Raw genomic sequence first — 18,105 nt, forward strand, 5'->3', positions numbered from 1 at the left:
TCATCAATTTCATAAATGCAACACATTATAGTTTGTTTATACATAGCATAAAGGCAAAAAAAACGTTGTATGCAGTGTTATTTCATTTTAAATGTCAAACGGGTTTTGCGGCTCCCAGTGTTTTCTTTTCTGTGGGAAACGGGTCCAAGTGGCTCTTTCAGTGGTAAAGGTTGCTGACCCCTGCCCTAGAGCAAGGGGTTTAGATGGGGTGGAGTTTGATAGGTGTGTCAGGAAGGTTTCCTGACACAATATGTAGATAAGCCTGCAAGAGGAGAGTCTGTATTTGATCTGGTGTTGGGAAATGAACCTGGTCGGGTGTCAGGTCTCTCAATGGGTGAGCGTGTTGGAGATAGTGATCACAATTCTATCTCCTTTACCAAAGAATTGGAGAGGGAGAGGAACAGACAAGTCAGACAAGCGTTTAGTTGGAGTAAGGGGAAATATGAAGCTATCAGTCAGGAACTTGGAAGCATAAATTGGGAACAGATGTTCTCAGGGAAGTGTACAGCAGAAAATGTGGCAAATGTTCAGGGGATATTTGCGTGGCGTTCTGCATGTGTACGTTCCAATGAGACAGGGAAAGGATGGGTAGGATGTAACTATGGCATAAAAAGGCTGTTGAAAATCTAGTCAAGAAGAAAAGAAAAGCTTACAAAAAGTTCAAAAAACTAGGTAATGATAGAGATATAGATAGATGATAAGATCTAGATAGAAGATTAGATATAGATCTAATGATAGATATAAGGCTAGCAGGAAGGAGCCTAAGAATGAAATTTGGAGAGCCAGAAGGGGCCATGAGAAGGCCTTGGTGAGCAGGATTAAAGAAAACCCCAAGGTATTCTATAGTATGTGAAGCACAAGAGGATAAGATGTGAGAGACAGTGGAAAAATGTGTGTGGAACTGGAGGAGACAGTGGAGGTACTTAATGAATACTTTGCTTCAGTATTCACTATGGAAAAGGATCTTGGTGATTGTAGGGATGACTTACAGTGGATTGAGAAGCTTGAGCATGTAGATATTAAGAGTGCTGGAGCTTTTGGAAAGTTGGATAAGTTGGATAAGTTGGATAAGTCTCCAGGACCCAAAGGAGATGTACCCCAGGCTACTATGGGAGACAAGGCAGGAGATTGCTGAGGCTCTGGCAATGATCTTTGCATCATTAATGGGGAAGGGAGAGGTTCCGGAGGATTGGAGGGTTGCAAATGTTGTTCCCTTATTTAAGAAAGGGAGTAGAGATAGCCAAGGAAATTATAGACCAATGAGTCTTACTTCAGTGGTTGGTAAGTTGATGAAAAAGATCCTGAAAGGCAGGATTTATGAACATTTGGAGAGGCATAATATGATTAGGAATAGTCAGCATGGCTTTGTCGAAGGTAGGTTGTGCTTTACGAGCCTGATTGAATTTTTTGAGGGTGTGATTATACACATTGATGAAGGAAGAGCAGTAGATGTATATGGATTTCAGCAAGGCATTTGAGGTACCCCATTCAAGGCTTATTGAGAAAGTAAGGAGTCATGGGATCCAAGGGGACCTTGCTTTATGGATCCAGAATTGGCTAACCCACAGAAGGCAAAGAGTGGTTGTAGACGGGTCATATTCTGCATGGAGGTTAGTGACCAGTGGTGTGCCCCAGGGATCTGTCCTGGGACCCCTACTCTGTGATTTTTATAAATGACCTGGATGAGGAAGTAGAATGATTGGTTAGTAAATTTTCTGATGACACAAACATTGGAAGTGTTGTGATAGTGTGGAGGACTGTCAGAGATTACAGTGGGACATTAATTGGATGCAAAACTGGGCTGAGGGAAGGCAGATGGAGTTCAATCCAGATAAGTGTGAGGTGGTTCATTTTGGTAGGTCAAAAACGATGGCAAAATATAGTACTAATGATAAGACCCTTGGCAGTGTGGAGGATCAGAGGGATCTTAGGGTCCGAGTCCATAGGACACTCGAAGTGGCTGCACAGGTTGACTCTGTGGTTAAGAAGACGTATGGTGTATTGGCTTCATCAATCATGGGATTGAGTTCAAGAGCCAAGAGTTAATGTTAGAGCTATATAGGGCCCTGGTCAGACCCCACTTGGAGTACTGTGCTCAGTTCTGGTCACCTCACTACAGGAAGGATGTGGAAATTATAGAAAGGGTGCAGAAGAGATTTACAAGGATGTTGCCTGGATTGGGGAGAATGCCTTATGAGAATAGGTTGAGTGAACTCTCTCTTGGAGCCGGGGAGGGTGAGGGGTGACCTGATAAGATGATGAGAGGCATTGATCGTGTGGATAGTCAGAGGCTTTTTCCCAGGGCTGAAATGCCTAGCATGAGAGAGCAGTTTTAAGGTGCTTGAAAGTAGGTAGAGAGGAGATGTCAGGGATAAGGTTTTTATGTAGAAAGTGGTGAGTATGTGGAATGGCCTGCTGGTGGAGGCAGATATGATAGGGTCCTTTAAGAGACTCCTGGGTAGGTACATGGAGCTTAGAAAAATAGAAGCTTACGGATAACCCTGGGTAACTTCTAAAGTAAGTACATGTTCAGCACAGCATTGAGGGCTGAAGGCCATGTATTGTGCTGTAGGTTTTCTGTTCTACTCAATCCAAGATAAGACCATAACTCCATCAGATGAAGAACTCTGACAGATTTGTCAAGCAAGATTTCCCTTTAAGGAAACCATACTAACTTTGACTTATTTTATCATCAGTATCCCAAGTACCCTGAAACCTCATTCTTAATAGATTCCAACACTCTCCCAACCACTGAGGTTAGGCTAACTGGCCTATAATTTCCTTTCTTTTGCCTTCTGCCTTTCTTAAAGAATGGAGTGAAATTTGTAATCTTCCAGCACTCTGGGACCATGCCAGAATCAAATGATTCTTGAAAGATCATGACCAATGCATCTATTATCTCTTCAGTAACCTCTCTCAGGACTCTGGGATGTAGTGCATCTGGTCCAGGTGACTTATCCACCTTAAGACCTTTGAGTTTGCCTAGCACCTTTTCTTTTGTCCAATGGATAAGTCACCCCTGCATCCCGACACTATGGATTTGTGGCACACTGCTAGTGTCTTCCACAGTGAAGTCTTCCATTAAGTTAATCTGCGATTTCTTTGTCCCCCATTACTACCTCATCAGCATCATTTTCCAATGCTCTATTATCAATTCTCATCTTCCTTTTACTCTTTATATAACTGAAAATACTGTTAGTATCTTGCTTTATATTATTAGCTTATTAGTTTCCCCCATATTTCATCTTTTTGCTTCTTATAGCTTTTTTTGTTGTCTTGGAATTTAAAAGCTTCCTAATCATCAAACTTCCAACTCACTTTTGCTACCTTATGCCTTTTCCTTCACTTTTATGCAGTCCTTAATTTCTCTTGTAAGCCACAATTGCCTAGCCCTGTCATTTGAGAACAACTTATTCTGTGGGACATATCTACTCTGCACCTTATAAACTATTCCCAGAAACTTAAGCCATCTCTGCTCTGCTGTCAACTCCACCAATATCCACCTCCAATCCACTTGGCCAAGTTGCTCTCTCATGACTCTGTAATTCCCTTTATTCCATTGCGATACGGATACATCTGAGTTACGCTTCTCCCTCTCAAACTGCAGTATAAATTCAATCATATGATCACTGCCTCCTAAGGGTTCCTTTATATTAAGCTCCCTAATAAGATCTGTGTTTTTGTACGACATCCAGTCTAAGATGGCCTTTCCCCGAGTAAGCTGAAGCACAAACTGCTCTAAAAGGCCATCTCATAGGCATTCAACAAATTTTTTCTCTTGTGATCTGACACCAAAATGATTTTCACAAAACCCTTGCATATTGAAGTGCCCCATTACAATTGTGTCATTACCCTTATTAAGCAAACACAAGGAAATCTGCAGATGCTGCAAATTCAAGCAACACACACAAAATGCTGGTGGAACGCAGCAGGCCGGGCAGCATCTATAGGGAGAAACATGCCTTTTCCAGCTCCCTTTGCAATCTCAACCCCACATCTTGGCTGCTATTTGGAGGCCTATATGATTCCCATAATGGCATTTTTTTTTTTACCTTTGTTGTTTCTGAACTCCACCCACAAAGACTGAACATTCTCTGACCCTATGTCACCTATTTCTAAAGATGTAATTCTATATCTTACCACCAGAGCCACACCACTGCCTATCCTTTCGATGCAAAGTATATCCTTTGAGGTTAAGCTCCCTGCTATGGCCTTATTTCAGCCACGACTCAGTGATGCCCACAACATCCTACTGACCAATCCCTAATTGTGCCATGAGTTTGTCACCTTCTCCCAAAGGTGTCCTAGACCCTGACACCTGGGAGGCAACATTTTATCTGGGTATTTGGGTATCTCATTCTTCTCCACAGAACTCCCTTTCTGTTTTTTCTATCAAATTCCCTATCACCACAGCTTGCCGCTTCTCCCCCTTCATTTCTGAGCCACAGGCTCAGACTCAGTGCCAGAAACCTGAGTGCTGTGACTTTCCTCTGCCCAGAAGTGGTACACCATTAGTTGATTCCTTATGTTTAGCTTTGAAACGCATGTCTCATAAACCCTGCAACCTACTCCCACCCCTCATTAGTTAAAATCCTTGAGACTTTTTTATTTTTATTGTATGGGCCCATATTTCAGGCAATCCTTGCCAACAGTACAGCTCTATTCCAATATAATTGCACCTGTTAAAACAGCTTACTTTACCCAGTGCAGATCTGCTAACCCTGCACCTGAGCACTTAGCTTGGCCAATAATCATTGAAGATAAATTCATTAATATAGCTCATAGTATTTTATACTTTAATAATGTCCCCCGCCAACCCTTCCCACTTTTATTGATCCCAAGATGGAGCACACTGGTTGAATGTTTTTCTTGTTGTAAAATTCTTTAAAGTCAAGGAAAGAGTTCCTTTGCCCTGGTAACATGCCACAAAAGAACATTTGAACTTGTTTACAGTGGATTCTATTTGGAATCACTCCAAACAAATTGTACTCTTGCTGTTCTCCAACTCTATGCAATCCCCAGATCTAAAGTGTCACAATTAATATTCTAGTTTTCCATTCACAAAATCTTTATCCACAGAGCTATCAGATACACTTTATCTGTTGGATAAATCAGTTTATATAGAGCATCAGTTTCTGTGAAGGCTACTTTCCCAATCAATTAGATTATGACTGATAAACTCTTCTCGGGCTTCCAACTGGGTCCAGGTATCAATTTTAACCAATGTTTCGATGACAAACTGCTATTTTTACGATGGTGTGTACTCACTGACAAAATGTGGTTTCTATTTTAAAAATTAAGTACCTTGTTCTGAATTCTTAACCAGAGGAAATAATTACTTTCTACCTAATAATGTTATAACCAACTTTAAAATAGTCATTAATATTCCTAATTTTCTATTTAAAAAAACAAATATTCAGGTTAGATTACAAAGGATTTGGAAGAATCCCTCTGCTGTATGCAGATGCAGATACTTTTACAGTTAAATTAGCATTAAAATAAAATTAACTGCCAATTTGGTTAAAGCTTTCTAAGTGTGTGCCCTGACCCACTGATATTTTCTTAAAAATATCAGTGGATGTCCTTTTCAGAAGACATTTATTTGTTAAGGTATCACACAAGGCTTCTTGACAAGATAAAATCCCATGGCATTCCAGGAAAGATACTGGCATGGACAGAGGAATGGCTGACGGGCAGGAGGCAGCGAGTGGGAATAAAGGGGGCCTTTTCTGGTTGCCTGCCAGTGACTAGTGGTGTTCCACCGGGATGAGTATTGGGACTGCTAATTTTCACATTTGACTGCTAATTGTCAATGATTTGGATTATGGTATTGATGGCTTTGTGGCAAAGTTTGTGGATAATACAAAGATAGGTGGAGGGGTAGGTAGTGCTGAGGAAGCAAAACAATTGCAGCAAGACTTAGGCAAACTGGAAGAATGGGGGAAAAAGTTGCAGCTGGAATAGTGTTGGGAAATGTATGATGATGCATTTTGGTAAAAGGAACAATAGTGCAGACTGTCATTTAAATGGGGAGAAGGTACAAACATCAGAGGTGCAGAGGGACTTGGGCGTCCTCGTGCAAGACTACCTGAAGGTTGATTTACAGGTTGAGCCTGTGGTAAAGAAAGCAAATGCAATGTTGGCATTTATTTTAAGGTGAATAGAATATAAAAACAAGTTAATGCTGAGCCTTTGTAAGACACTAGTCAGGCCACACTGAATTACTGTCAACAGTTTTGGGCCTCATATCTCAGAAAGGATGTGTTGTGATTGGAGTGAGATTAGAGGAGGTTAATGAGGATGAATCCCAAATGAAGGGGTTAACATATGAAGAGCATTTGACAGAATTGGGCCTGTAATCACTGGAACTTATAAGAATTGAAATCTACCAAATGTTGAAAGGACTTGATAGGGTGGATGTGGAGAGGATGTTTACTATGGAGGGGGTATCCAGAACTAGACGGCACAGCATCAAAATTGAGTGGTGACTTTTTAGAACAGAGGTAAGGAGCAATTTTTTAGCCATAGAGCAATGAATCTGTGGAATGCTCTGCCTCAGACTGTGCTTGGAGGTTATGACCGTAGGTACATTTCAGACAGAAGTTGACAGTTTCATGATCAGTCATGGCATCAAAGGACATGGCGAGAAGGCAGGTGTATGGGGTTGAGTGGAATCTGCTATCAGCCATGATGGAATGGCAGATCAGACTCAATGGACTGAATGGCCTAATTCTCCTCCTATGTCTTAAACAGTAAGGGAAGTGAATATGTAGAGTGGTCACCTATTGAAAGATCCCTATCAGATGGTTCAATTCTGCATGCTCATCAGGAAGATCTTATTCACCTCACTGGAGCAATTTGTTAGGCATCAGGTGTGGGAAGAGAATGTTTGACATTGTGTCAGGGACCCTTAGCAGAACTAGAAGAGCAAGAAAACTGTTTAATATTGCAGAAAGCTGACAGCTTACCTGTAACAGGACACAGCAAAGTTAAGACCAGAAAATATAAGAGCAGAATTAGGCCATTTGCCCCAACGACTCTGTTTCACCATTTCATCATGGCTGATCTGTTTTCCCTCTCAACCCCATTCTCCTGCCTTCTTCTTATAACCTTTTTCACACTGAGCTATCAACCTCTGCTTTAAATACACCCAATGAGCTAGCCTCTACAGCAACCTATGGTAATGAATTCCACAGATTCACCACCCTCTGGCAAAAGAAATTCCTCCTCATCCTGGTTCTAAATGGACATCCTCCTATTCTGAGGCTGTGCCTTCTAGTCATCGATTCCCCCCACTATAGGAAACATTCTCTCCACATTCACTATCTCAGCCTTTCAACATTCAATGGGTTTCAATGAGATTACCCTTCATTCTTCTAAATTCCAGCAAGTAAAGGCCCAGTGCTATCAATTGCTTCTCGCAAGATATTTCATTCCTGGAATTATTCTCATGAATCTCCTCTGAACTCTCTCCAATGTCAGCGCATCTTTAAATAAGGGACCAAAAGAATCACAATACACCAAAGTGAGGCCTCACCGATACCTTATAAAGCCTCAGCATTACATCCCAGCTTTTATATTCTTATCCATTTGAAATGAACTTGTCTTCTTCACTACACTCAACATGCAAGTTAACCTTTAGGGATTCCCAAATCCCTTTGCACCTCAGATTTTTTAATTTTCTGCCCTTTTAGAAAATAGTCTATGCTCTTATTCCCTCTACCAAAATGCATAACCATATACTTTCCGACACAGTATACCATTTGCCACTTCTTTGCTCATTCTCCTAATCTGTCTTAAGTCCATCTGCAGCCTCCCTGCTTCCTTAACACTACCTGCTCCTCCACCTATCTTTGTATTGTCTACAAACTTGGCCAAAAAGCCATTAATTCTATCATTCAAATCATTGACATATAAAATAAAAAGAAGTGGTCCCAAAACAGACTTGGTGTGGAACAGCACTAATCACCAGCAGCCTATCAGCCAGTGCTCTATCCATGCTAGTATCTTTCCTGTAATACCATGGGCTCATATGCTGTTCAGCAGCCTCACGTGCAGCATCTTGTCAAAGGCCATCTGAAAATTCAAGTACCCAACATCTACTTTGTCTATCCTTGAGGAATGCAGAAGAAACTTACCAGAAATTTACTCACACAATGGCCACTCTACTTGATTAACAATCATTTTATAAGGCAGCTGGAGGCAGTAAAGGAAAAGGAGTGGTACAGCCATGTGTATGGAGGGGAGGGAGACAGGAGAGAAAGCAGTAACTGCCAACAGGAAGTACAGGAGCCTTAGTTCCCACACCACCAGGTTCAGGAACAGTTATTACCCCTCAACCATCAGGTTCCTGAGCCAGCGTGGATAACTTCACTCACTTCAACACTGAACTGTTCTATAATCTACGGACTAGCTTTCAAGGACTCCACAACTCATGTTGTCAATATTAATTAATTAATATTGTAAGCGCAGTTTGTTTTCTCATGCACATTGGTTGGTTGTTCGTCTTCGTATATAGTTTTTCATTGATTTTATTGTGTTTCTTTGTATCTCCTGAAAATGGCCACAAGAAAATGAGTCTCAGCAGTGTATGGTGATATGTACCTACTTTGATAATAAATTTACTTTGAACATTAAATTCAGTCAACTAAATAAACCTAGGTTTAAAAACTACCATCAGTAATAGTTCTCATGAGAAAGGAAATTAGCATCCTTATCTGGACAAACTCTTATGTGACTCCAGGCTCATGGACGTAATTGACTACTGAGTGGTTTCTAGTTTTGGAAAATACTGGGGACGGACAACAAATTTAAAAACTTAACTGTACATATGCAAACAGGAGACAGATAGAAGATTAGGATACATGAGGTAAGTGGCAGCACCTGAATACAAGTTTCATAGAGGGCTGAAAGTGCCACTTTTTCCAAATTAGTGTTGCATTTAGAAAATAATATGCACTCCAACTCCTAGACAACCTTCAGGAAGTAGTGAAAAGGCTTGGGTAAATTGTTGGGGAGAAGGAGTGATTAAGTGCTGGGGGGTGGGGGGAATTGGGGCATTGTTGTGGAGGTGAAAAATCATCAGTAAGGAAAAGACATGAGAAAGTTAATCATCTTTAATAGTTACCAGAATAAATCATTTTTCACAAGATTGTGCATACAAGTACAACATCTTCTGATAAATAATTTTGTATAAAACAGATAAAATCACTTTACAAAAATAAGAATATCACTTATAAAGTATGTCTGTTTGATGGAATAAGCATGGAGAAAAGCCGATGTTTTATTGCATTATCCAATAAGTAAGGATAGGACCTAATCCAATAATATTCATTAACCACATGCCTAGATTGTAACAATATTAATTTATATTACAACTGTTAAGAGTTTTGAAGAAAGTAATTTCATGTGCTTTACCAAAAATGAGCAATCGTTTACCATGTTGGCAAACAATATCTTTATAAGTTAATGCACTTGCCACATTAAAGGTAGAAAAAAATTTAAAAATTGTAGTTCAAGCTAATATTTTCCTGTTTGTGGTTGAAGTTTTTCAGTGTTGGTCAGCAGATTTCAGATTATCACATTGTTTCAACAAACACAACAAAAAAATCACATAGGCAACAGGACAACAACGTGCTAGGAAAGTTCCAAAGACTGCAGGTTGTGATCATCTTCACAATGTTCACTCGCAAGGAAGATAAAGAAAGTGCAATTGGGAGGTCTTTCAGTCATTAGCCTCAGTGATGTGAGTGTTAGTCCTCAGCCTCTTCTTCCACCTGTTTAATGACGGGGACCCCTACATTTACAAAAGATGACACAGTTAGAAAATTGTTTGCCATTTGACAACTGACAATTCCTCACTCAAGCTTAAGGATCCATTGAAAAACCAGTACATTTCATGACTGCAGAATGCAAGACACAAGTCCCTTTGAACCATAGCTGAATTTCCATGTGATCCCAAGTCCCACATTCTTAGACGTAAAATGACTAAGCAATGAATGGCTTTAATTTAATATTTATGTATTTCATATTTCCTTTTGACATAGAAAGTCATTCAGCCCATTGAGTCTAAACAGTCCTATTCCCCTACCTATTTTCCCAGTAACTCATTCTCTGCCACATGCCCACCAACTTCACAAATTCTCCTGTGAACTGCCTTCACTTGGGGAAGTTTACCGCAACTGATGACTTACCAATCAGCATGTTGTTGGGATATGGGAGAAAAACACTGCAATAAGCAAAATTCAAGAATAAACATCAACCAACACATCATTCTCCGCAACTTCCGCTATCTCCAAAGGGACATCTTGCCAAACATATCCTTACACCAGCTTTTCGTAGGAATCGCTCCCTCTATGATTCCCTTGTCCATTCGCCCCTGCCCACTAATCTCCCTCCTGGCATTTATCTCTACAAGCAGCCAAAGTGCTACAACCTACCTATTCACTTCCATTCAGGGCCCCAAACAGTCCATTCAGGTGAATCAACACTTCACCTGTAAATCTGCTGGGATCATCTATTGTGTCTGGTGCTCCCAATGTGGCTTCCTCTGCATTGGTCAGACCCATGGCAAATTGGGGGATCACTTCATTGAGCACCTCTGCTCCATCTGCCAAAAGCGGAACCTCTCAATAGCCAAACACTTTAATTCTAATTCCCTTTCCTGTTCTGACATGGCCTCCTCTTGTGCCACGATGAGGCTGCCCTCCAGGTGGAGGAGCAACTCTTTATATTCCTCCTGGGGAGCTTCCAACCTGATGATATGAATATCAATTTCTCCTTTGGTAACTCCCCATTCTGGCCTCTTGCCTCTTCTCACCTGCCTATCACTTCCCCTTGAGCCTGGTCCTCCTTTCCCTTTCTCCTATGGCTCACTCTCCTCACCCATCAGATTCCTTCTTCTTCAGCCCTTTATCTGTCCTACCACCTGGCTTTACCTATCACCTTCCAGCTAGCCTCCTTACCCTCCCCCCATAGTATTCTAGTGTCTTCTCCTTCCAGTCCTGAAGAAGCATTTGGGCCCAAAATGTCAACTGTTTATTCATTTCCATAGATGCTGCCTAACCTGTTCTGTTTTTCCAGCAGCATTTTGTGGGTTTTGCTTTGAATAAATCTAATAGCTTCCTTTTTCATTACGAGACTGAGGTACAAGATATTCTATAAAGCCCTCCTTTGATCATCAGTTATCTGGTGATGTGAAACCCACCTCATTTAATCTGTTTTTAATGATTATAACCTCTAAGCTCTAATTTTGCACACAAATTATTTCTGTACCAGTGTTTCTATATTCTGTTCACAACAGATAAATGGTAATTAGGTTATGATTATCACATACCACAAGACAGTGAAATGTTTTTGTCTGCATGACATACAGCCATTCCATACATAATTACCTTGAGGTAGTGCAAGAGGAAAACAGAATACATAACATAACGTTGCAGATACAGAGAAAGTGCAAAGGCCATGATGAAGTAGATTAAGAGATCAAGACTTCATCTTTATTTTACACAGGGTCCATTCAAGAGTCTGATTACAGTGGAATAGAAACCACCTTTGAACCCAGTGGTACATATTCTCAAGTTTTTGGTGCACAGCAAAATCCCAGAGATGGTTATTGGAGACATGTAAATTTCATTAGTCACCTGAGGAAGAAGAACATGCTTTCATAGCCATAGCAACTACTTGACTGGATCAGAACATGATGATATTTACATGCATCTCCACCACAGCACCACCGACACAGACAGGGTTTTCTACCCTACTTCCTGAAGTCAATTTCCAGATGACATAGAATGAAAAGCTGTTGTTTTGATATCATGTTACTGGCTTTACATCCCTTTTCTGCACTGTCTTGTCATTGTTTGAGGTCTGGCCCACCACTGTGGTGTGCGGTGCAAAGTTGCAGATGGATTTAAAGTAAAATCTAGCCAAATGGTTGAGAGTACAGAGAGAGTAAACGAAGGGGCTGAGGACACTGACTGGCAGCAAAATGTCATAAATTGTTGTTTTTATTAGCTAGGAAGTCAAGGATCCAATTGCACAGAAGGGGTGACATGTCCATAAGACCTAGGAGTAGAATCAGGCAATTCTGCCCATGAAGTCTGCTCCACCATTCCATCATGGCTGATTTATTATCCTTCTCAACCCTTCTCCTGCTTTCTCTCCTTAACCTTTGATGTCATGATTTATCCAGAACACATCAACCCTCCACCTTAAATATACCCAATGACACGGCCTGGAGCAGTCTGCGGCAATGAATTTTGCAGATTCACCACCATTTGTCCTATCTCTGCTCTAAATGGACCTCTCTCAATTCTAAGGTATGTTCTCTCGTCCTAGACAACCCGCACATCCTCTCCACATGCACACTATCCAAAACCTTTCCATATTCAATGTTTTAATTATTGCTTTAAAAAGAGCTCTGACCAATGTTGGAAGTTTTGAGAGGAGGGGACTTCAATCAGGTCCAATGCCCAAGTACAAAAGAGAGCAATGGCTTGCTACAGCAAAAAAGAGCTTTGACCAGCAGACAAGCGGGAGATCTGAAAATTTGAGAGGGGGGAGACTTCAATCAGGTTCACTGCCCAAGTACAAAAGGCAGCAGAGGGTCACTACAGTGGAAAAAGAGCTTTCGTCAACAAACAACCGGCATTTGGGATTGATCAGCAAGAGCAAATTAAAGGAGGTCAGGGGCAAACGCAATGGCCATCATCTGAGTGGACAGAGTCAGAGAGGTGATCTTGAGGCTTTAGCTTTTCAAAGCTTCATAGAAGAGAGGATCAGTCAGAGAAAGCAAAAGAGAAGAACTCTCCCCCCCCCCCCCTTCCCTTCTTTATATCTGCTCATCCAGATATGTAGAGATGCCAGGAGGTTATTTGAATGCTCTTCTTGCAGGATGTGGAAAGGCAGGGAGGCCTTTCAAGAATCACTAGATTCTGGAATGGTTCTGGAAAACTGGAAAATTGCAAATGTCAATCCAGTCTTCAAGAAGGGACAGAAGCAGAAGAAAGTAAACTATAGGTCCATTAGTCTAACCTCCGTGGTTGGAAAGATGTTGGAGTTGATTATTAAGGATGAGCTCTCAGGATACTTGGAAGCAGATGATAAAGCAGGCTGTAGTCAGCATGGCTTTTTTCAAGGGAAAATCTTGCCTGACAAATCTATTGGAATTCATTGAAGAAATAACAAGCTACGAGCTCATGGTATTACAGGAAAGATTCTAGCATGGATAAAGCAGTGGCTGATTGGCAGGAGGGAAAGTGTGAGAATAAGGGAGCCTTTTCTGACTAACAGCTGGTAACTAGTGGTGTTCCACAGGGGTCTGTGTTGAGACAGATTATTTTTATGTTATATGTCAATGATTTGGATTATGGAATTGTTGACTTTGTTGCAAAGTTTACAGACGATATGAAGGTAGGTGGAGGGGCAGGTAGTTTTGAGGAAGTAGAGAGGCTACACTGCATTGGTAAGGGAATGTGAGGCAAAGGCTATGGGGTATTCACTTCCATCACTCATGACATGTGACATGACTGCACCTACATCATAAGGCAAGCTTCACTGGACAGTGTGAATCATAATCTGTGAGTACAGTGTCTGACATCAACATTTCCTTTGGCTTTTGGAAAGCCACCTCACCCAGCTTTGTCCATTGCTATTTCTTCCTAATCTGTAGTAATGAGTTCAAGTGATGGAGCAAAGTAGTCAGGTTTGGCAGGAACCTGTTGTAGTATTTAACAAATCTTAAAAAGGACTGCAGCTCTGACACATCATTTGGCCTTGGGGCAGCTACCACTGCTTGAGTTTTCTCAGCAGACTTGTGTAAGCCTTGTTGCATCAATGGTTTGAACACAGTAAGTACTTAAAGAATCCACACTTGTTGCATCATGCTCTGAGCCCGTAATTTCAATCTTCTAATATTGAGATCTTGGAGATGTTCCTTGTCATTCTTATTGGTAACAATGATGTCATTCACATAACACCAAGTGTAACATCCAAGTGCATGGGCAGCCTGGTTCATAGATTCCTGCCACAGTGCAGATGTTACTCCAAAACCAAGTCTATTACGGCAATAACGATTTTGTGACTTTGTATGCTGAGAAACACTATGGACGTACACTTCTTTCAGTCATCTGTAGGCAGGCCTCAGCTAAGTCCACTTTGTTAAACTGTTTCTCTCCAGAAAGGTTTGCAAAGATATCCTCTATCCTGGACAGAGGTTTTGGTCTACTTTCAGTACTGGGTTGACAGTGATGCTCAAATCACCGCAGATCCTGACAGATGCTCCTTCTTCGGTACTGGGAGGACTGGCATTGTCCATAGGCTCCATTTCCATTTAGTACTATTTTACCTTTGATATATTTGAGTTTTCCAATGCCATCCTTGAGCACTACCGTGGCATCATCCAGGACCTTTCTTAATTTGTTTTCAGTTGACTTCATTGCAGGGGATGTGGCAGGCAAATGGTGGATGGATCTCCAATCAAGTTGTAGTTGTCTCAGCCAACTACAACTGCTGTTCTTCCTGTTTTAAACATATACATGTCCAATGAGGCTTGTTGGTTGTTGTACTTCACTGCTACGAATGTCATTCCCACAGGAGTTACCTTTTTTTCTGTAAGTTCTTTACTGATCCCAAAGGAAAATATGGAAATTAAGAACTTACAAGAAAACTTGATTCTATCTTGTTTTCTATGGTTCTAAGATTCCACAAACTAAATGATCTCCCAGTGCATTATTAAGCATGTTACTGAACTGATAATGTTCAACAATTCAGCCACATAAGCTGAAATGGACTCCCCTTCCTTTTGATTCCGCTTATGAAACCTAAAGCGTTCTGTAATCAGCAATGGTTTCAGTTTTAAATGTTCTTGCATTACGTTCATGACGTCAGCAAAGTTCATTTCTGCGGGTTCAGTTGGAGCAGTTAAACTTCAAAGCAAACTGTATGCTTTTCCACATATTGCGCTCAGCAACAATGGTGCTCATTTTTCTTTGGCTATTTCTTTTGTTTCAAAATACTGCGCATTCATCCAGTATGCATCACTCAGTCACCAATGTAACGTTTGTGACTCCAGAAATTAATTGGAAGAAAAACACAGGAACCCAGGATATTTGTCTTTTTAGATTTTCTTACCTTTTGTTTAGTGAGACATTCCCATTTGATATGATGGTGTAATGACGCATGCCAGTCACATATACCTTACATATAACCCATAATGAATGATGCAAACAAATAAAGCATGCTTAATCAAACAATGTATTTACAATATTACTGAAATACTAAGTACACTACAGTGTTCACCTTCCAATGCTCACTGCCTCCTAACCTTCTTAATCATCAAATCTATGTCATTACATAAAACCCAATCCAGAACTGCTGTTCCCCTACAGTGCTCAACCACAAGCTGCCCTAAAAAGCCATCTCATAGGCATTTTACAAACTCCCCCTCTCTTGGGATCCAGCACTAACCTGATTTTCCCAATCTACCTGCCTATTGAAATCCCCCATGATTATTGCAACATTGCCCTTTTCTGCCTCCTGTTGTAATTTGTAGCCCACATCCTGGCTACGGTTCGGAGGCCTTTTTACCCTTGCAGTTTCTTTACCCACAAGGATTCTACATCTTCCCATCCTATGTCACCTCTTTCTCAGGATTTGATTAATTTTTTTTTAACCAATAGAGCCACCCCACACCCTATGCCTACCTGCATGTCCTTTTAATGCAATTTGTATCCTTGGATGATAAACTCCCAACTATGACTTTCTTTCAGCTACGACTCAGAGATGCTCACAATATCATACCTGCCATTCTTTAAATGTGCTACAAGATCATCTGCCTTATTCTGTATACTGTGTATATTCAACTACAAGCATTTGGAGAAGTACAGTCTACTCATGGATAGTCAACATGGCTTTGTGAAGGGAAGATCGTGCCTCACGAGCCTGATTGAGTTTTTTGAAGAGGTAACAAAAGAAATTGATGAGGGTAGGGCAGTGGATGTGGTCTACATGGACTTTAGCAAAGCATTTGACAAGGTCCCTCATGAGAGACTCACCCAGAAAGTCATGAGGCATGGGATAAGTGGAACCTTGGCTGTTTGGATAAAAAATTGGCTTAAAGGAAGAAAGCAGAGGGTAGTTGTGGAAGGAAAGTATTCTGCCTGGAGGCCAGTGACTAGTGGAGTGCCGCAGGGATCTGTCCTGGGACCCCTGCTCTTTGTAATTTTTATAAATGACCTGGATGTAGAGGCAGAAGGATGGGTGAGTAAGTTTGCGGATGACACAAAGATTGGAGGAGTTGTGGATGGAGCTGTAGGTTGTCGAAGGTTACAAGAGGATATAGACAGGCTGCAGAGGTGGGCAGAAAAATGGCAGATGGAATTCAATCCAGACAAGTGTGAGGTGATGTATTTTGGAAGGACAAACCAGAAGACTGAGTACAGGATTAATGGTCATTTACTTAAGAGTGTGGATGAACAAGGGACCTTGGGGTTCAAATCCATATATCCCTCAAGGTTGCTGCTCAGGTTGATAGGGTAGTTAAGAAGGCCTATGGGATGCTAGGCTTCATAAACAGAGGGATTGTGTGGTGAGACCGCACTTAGAGTATTGTGTTCAATTCTGGTCACCTCATTATAGGAAGGATGTGGAAGCTATGGAGAGGGTGTAGAGGAGATTTACCAGGATGTTGCCTGGTTTGGAGAACAAGTCATATGAAGGAAGGTTATCAGAGCTGGGACTTATCTCTTTGGAGAGTAGAAGAATGAGAGGGGACTTGATAGAGGTCTACAAGATTATGAGAGGCATAGAGAGGGTGGATAGTCAGTACCTGTTTCCCAGGGCACCAATAGCAAACACCAGAGGGCATATATACAAAATTAAGGGAGGGAAGTTTAGGGGAGACATCAGGGGTAAGTTTTTTTTACACAGAGGGTTGTGAGTGCTTGGAATGACTTGCCAGGGATGGTGGTGGAGGCTAAAACATTAGGGGTATTTAAGAGCCTCTTGGTCAGGCACTTGGATGAAAGAAAAATGGAGGGTTATGGGGTAGTGTGGGTTTAGTACTTTTTTTTAAGGATTATATGGAGGGCTGAAGGGCCTGTACTGTGCTGTAGTATTCAATGGTTCAATGTGTCGCTGTCCTGGAAGTGGCTGTGGACTCGCTGGGCGTGTGCACACTTTGCCTCTCTGATGGCTAAGGACGGTTTGGCCCTTGCTCTTGTTAGAGCAGCCTTGTCGCCTGCTCTGAAGGTGGAGTCACGGGTCCTCAGCAGCGCACGCACCTCTGCAGTCATCCATGGAAGACCAAGTAAGAAAGGAAAGGGGGAGGAGCACCAGAAGGAGGTGATGAGCTGGTAAGAAGATAAGGTGAGAGGGGGAAACAGGAATGGGGAATGGTGAAGGGGTGGGGGCAATTACCAGAAGTTCGAGAAATTGATGTTTATGCCATCAAGTTGGAGGCTACCCAAATCTCTTGACTCTGTCTGTATGATTTTCTGCATTAAGGCATTGGCAATATGATTGGCTGATATTTGCATTAACAAGCAGGTGTGCAGATGTGCCTAATAAAGAGGCCACTGAGCGTGGATTTCCTGTATGGGTCAGGGACACCTCACAACAAACGTATGACTTTCTGTACTGGATCCTCATGCTTCAGTTTCTGTTTGTAAGCAGTTGATATTTCATCCAATGAAGGGTCTGGGCACGGAACATCCACTGTTCATTCCTCTCCAATGGTCCTGCCTGCCCTACTGTGTGTGTTGCTTCAGATTTCCAGTATCTTCAGAATTTCTTGTACGGCAATACCTCATTACTAGACATAACACTGTCTGGTGAGTAGGAACTTGCCAGAGTCTTCAATGTCTGAGCACCATGAGGATTGATTAGGAAGTGGATCCCTCCTTCCCTCTTTGTCCACACTGTCCATCTGTTGAATTGAGAAGCCTTCAGGTTGTACAATAGGTGAAACAGATATGAGTTACATCTCACATGAACAATGCATAGTACACTACATACTGAAATCCTCTGGCTGATTACTATGATCCACCTCCATCATCTTTGCAAACTATCAGTGAGTGTGACCCTTACTTGCCAGAAAGGAATATC

The 18,105-nt window shown here is 41.5% G+C and overlaps 1 protein-coding gene across 1 annotated transcript in view; it reads right to left on the bottom strand.

The window, feature by feature from the left end:
* Nucleotides 1-9,101: 9,101 nt before the first annotated feature.
* The window catches only part of dnal1 (dynein, axonemal, light chain 1), an 83,947-nt gene continuing 74,943 nt past the window's right edge, over nucleotides 9,102-18,105 (bottom strand). Inside the window, exon 8 of the mRNA XM_059951957.1 lies at nucleotides 9,102-9,796. Within this exon, the coding sequence (XP_059807940.1) occupies nucleotides 9,753-9,796 (44 nt within the window). The 3' untranslated portion in view covers nucleotides 9,102-9,752. The remainder of the gene's footprint in view (nucleotides 9,797-18,105) is intronic.

The sequence above is a fragment of the Hypanus sabinus genome, chromosome 2 (assembly GCF_030144855.1).
Source record: "Hypanus sabinus isolate sHypSab1 chromosome 2, sHypSab1.hap1, whole genome shotgun sequence".
Taxonomy (NCBI): domain Eukaryota; kingdom Metazoa; phylum Chordata; class Chondrichthyes; order Myliobatiformes; family Dasyatidae; genus Hypanus; species Hypanus sabinus.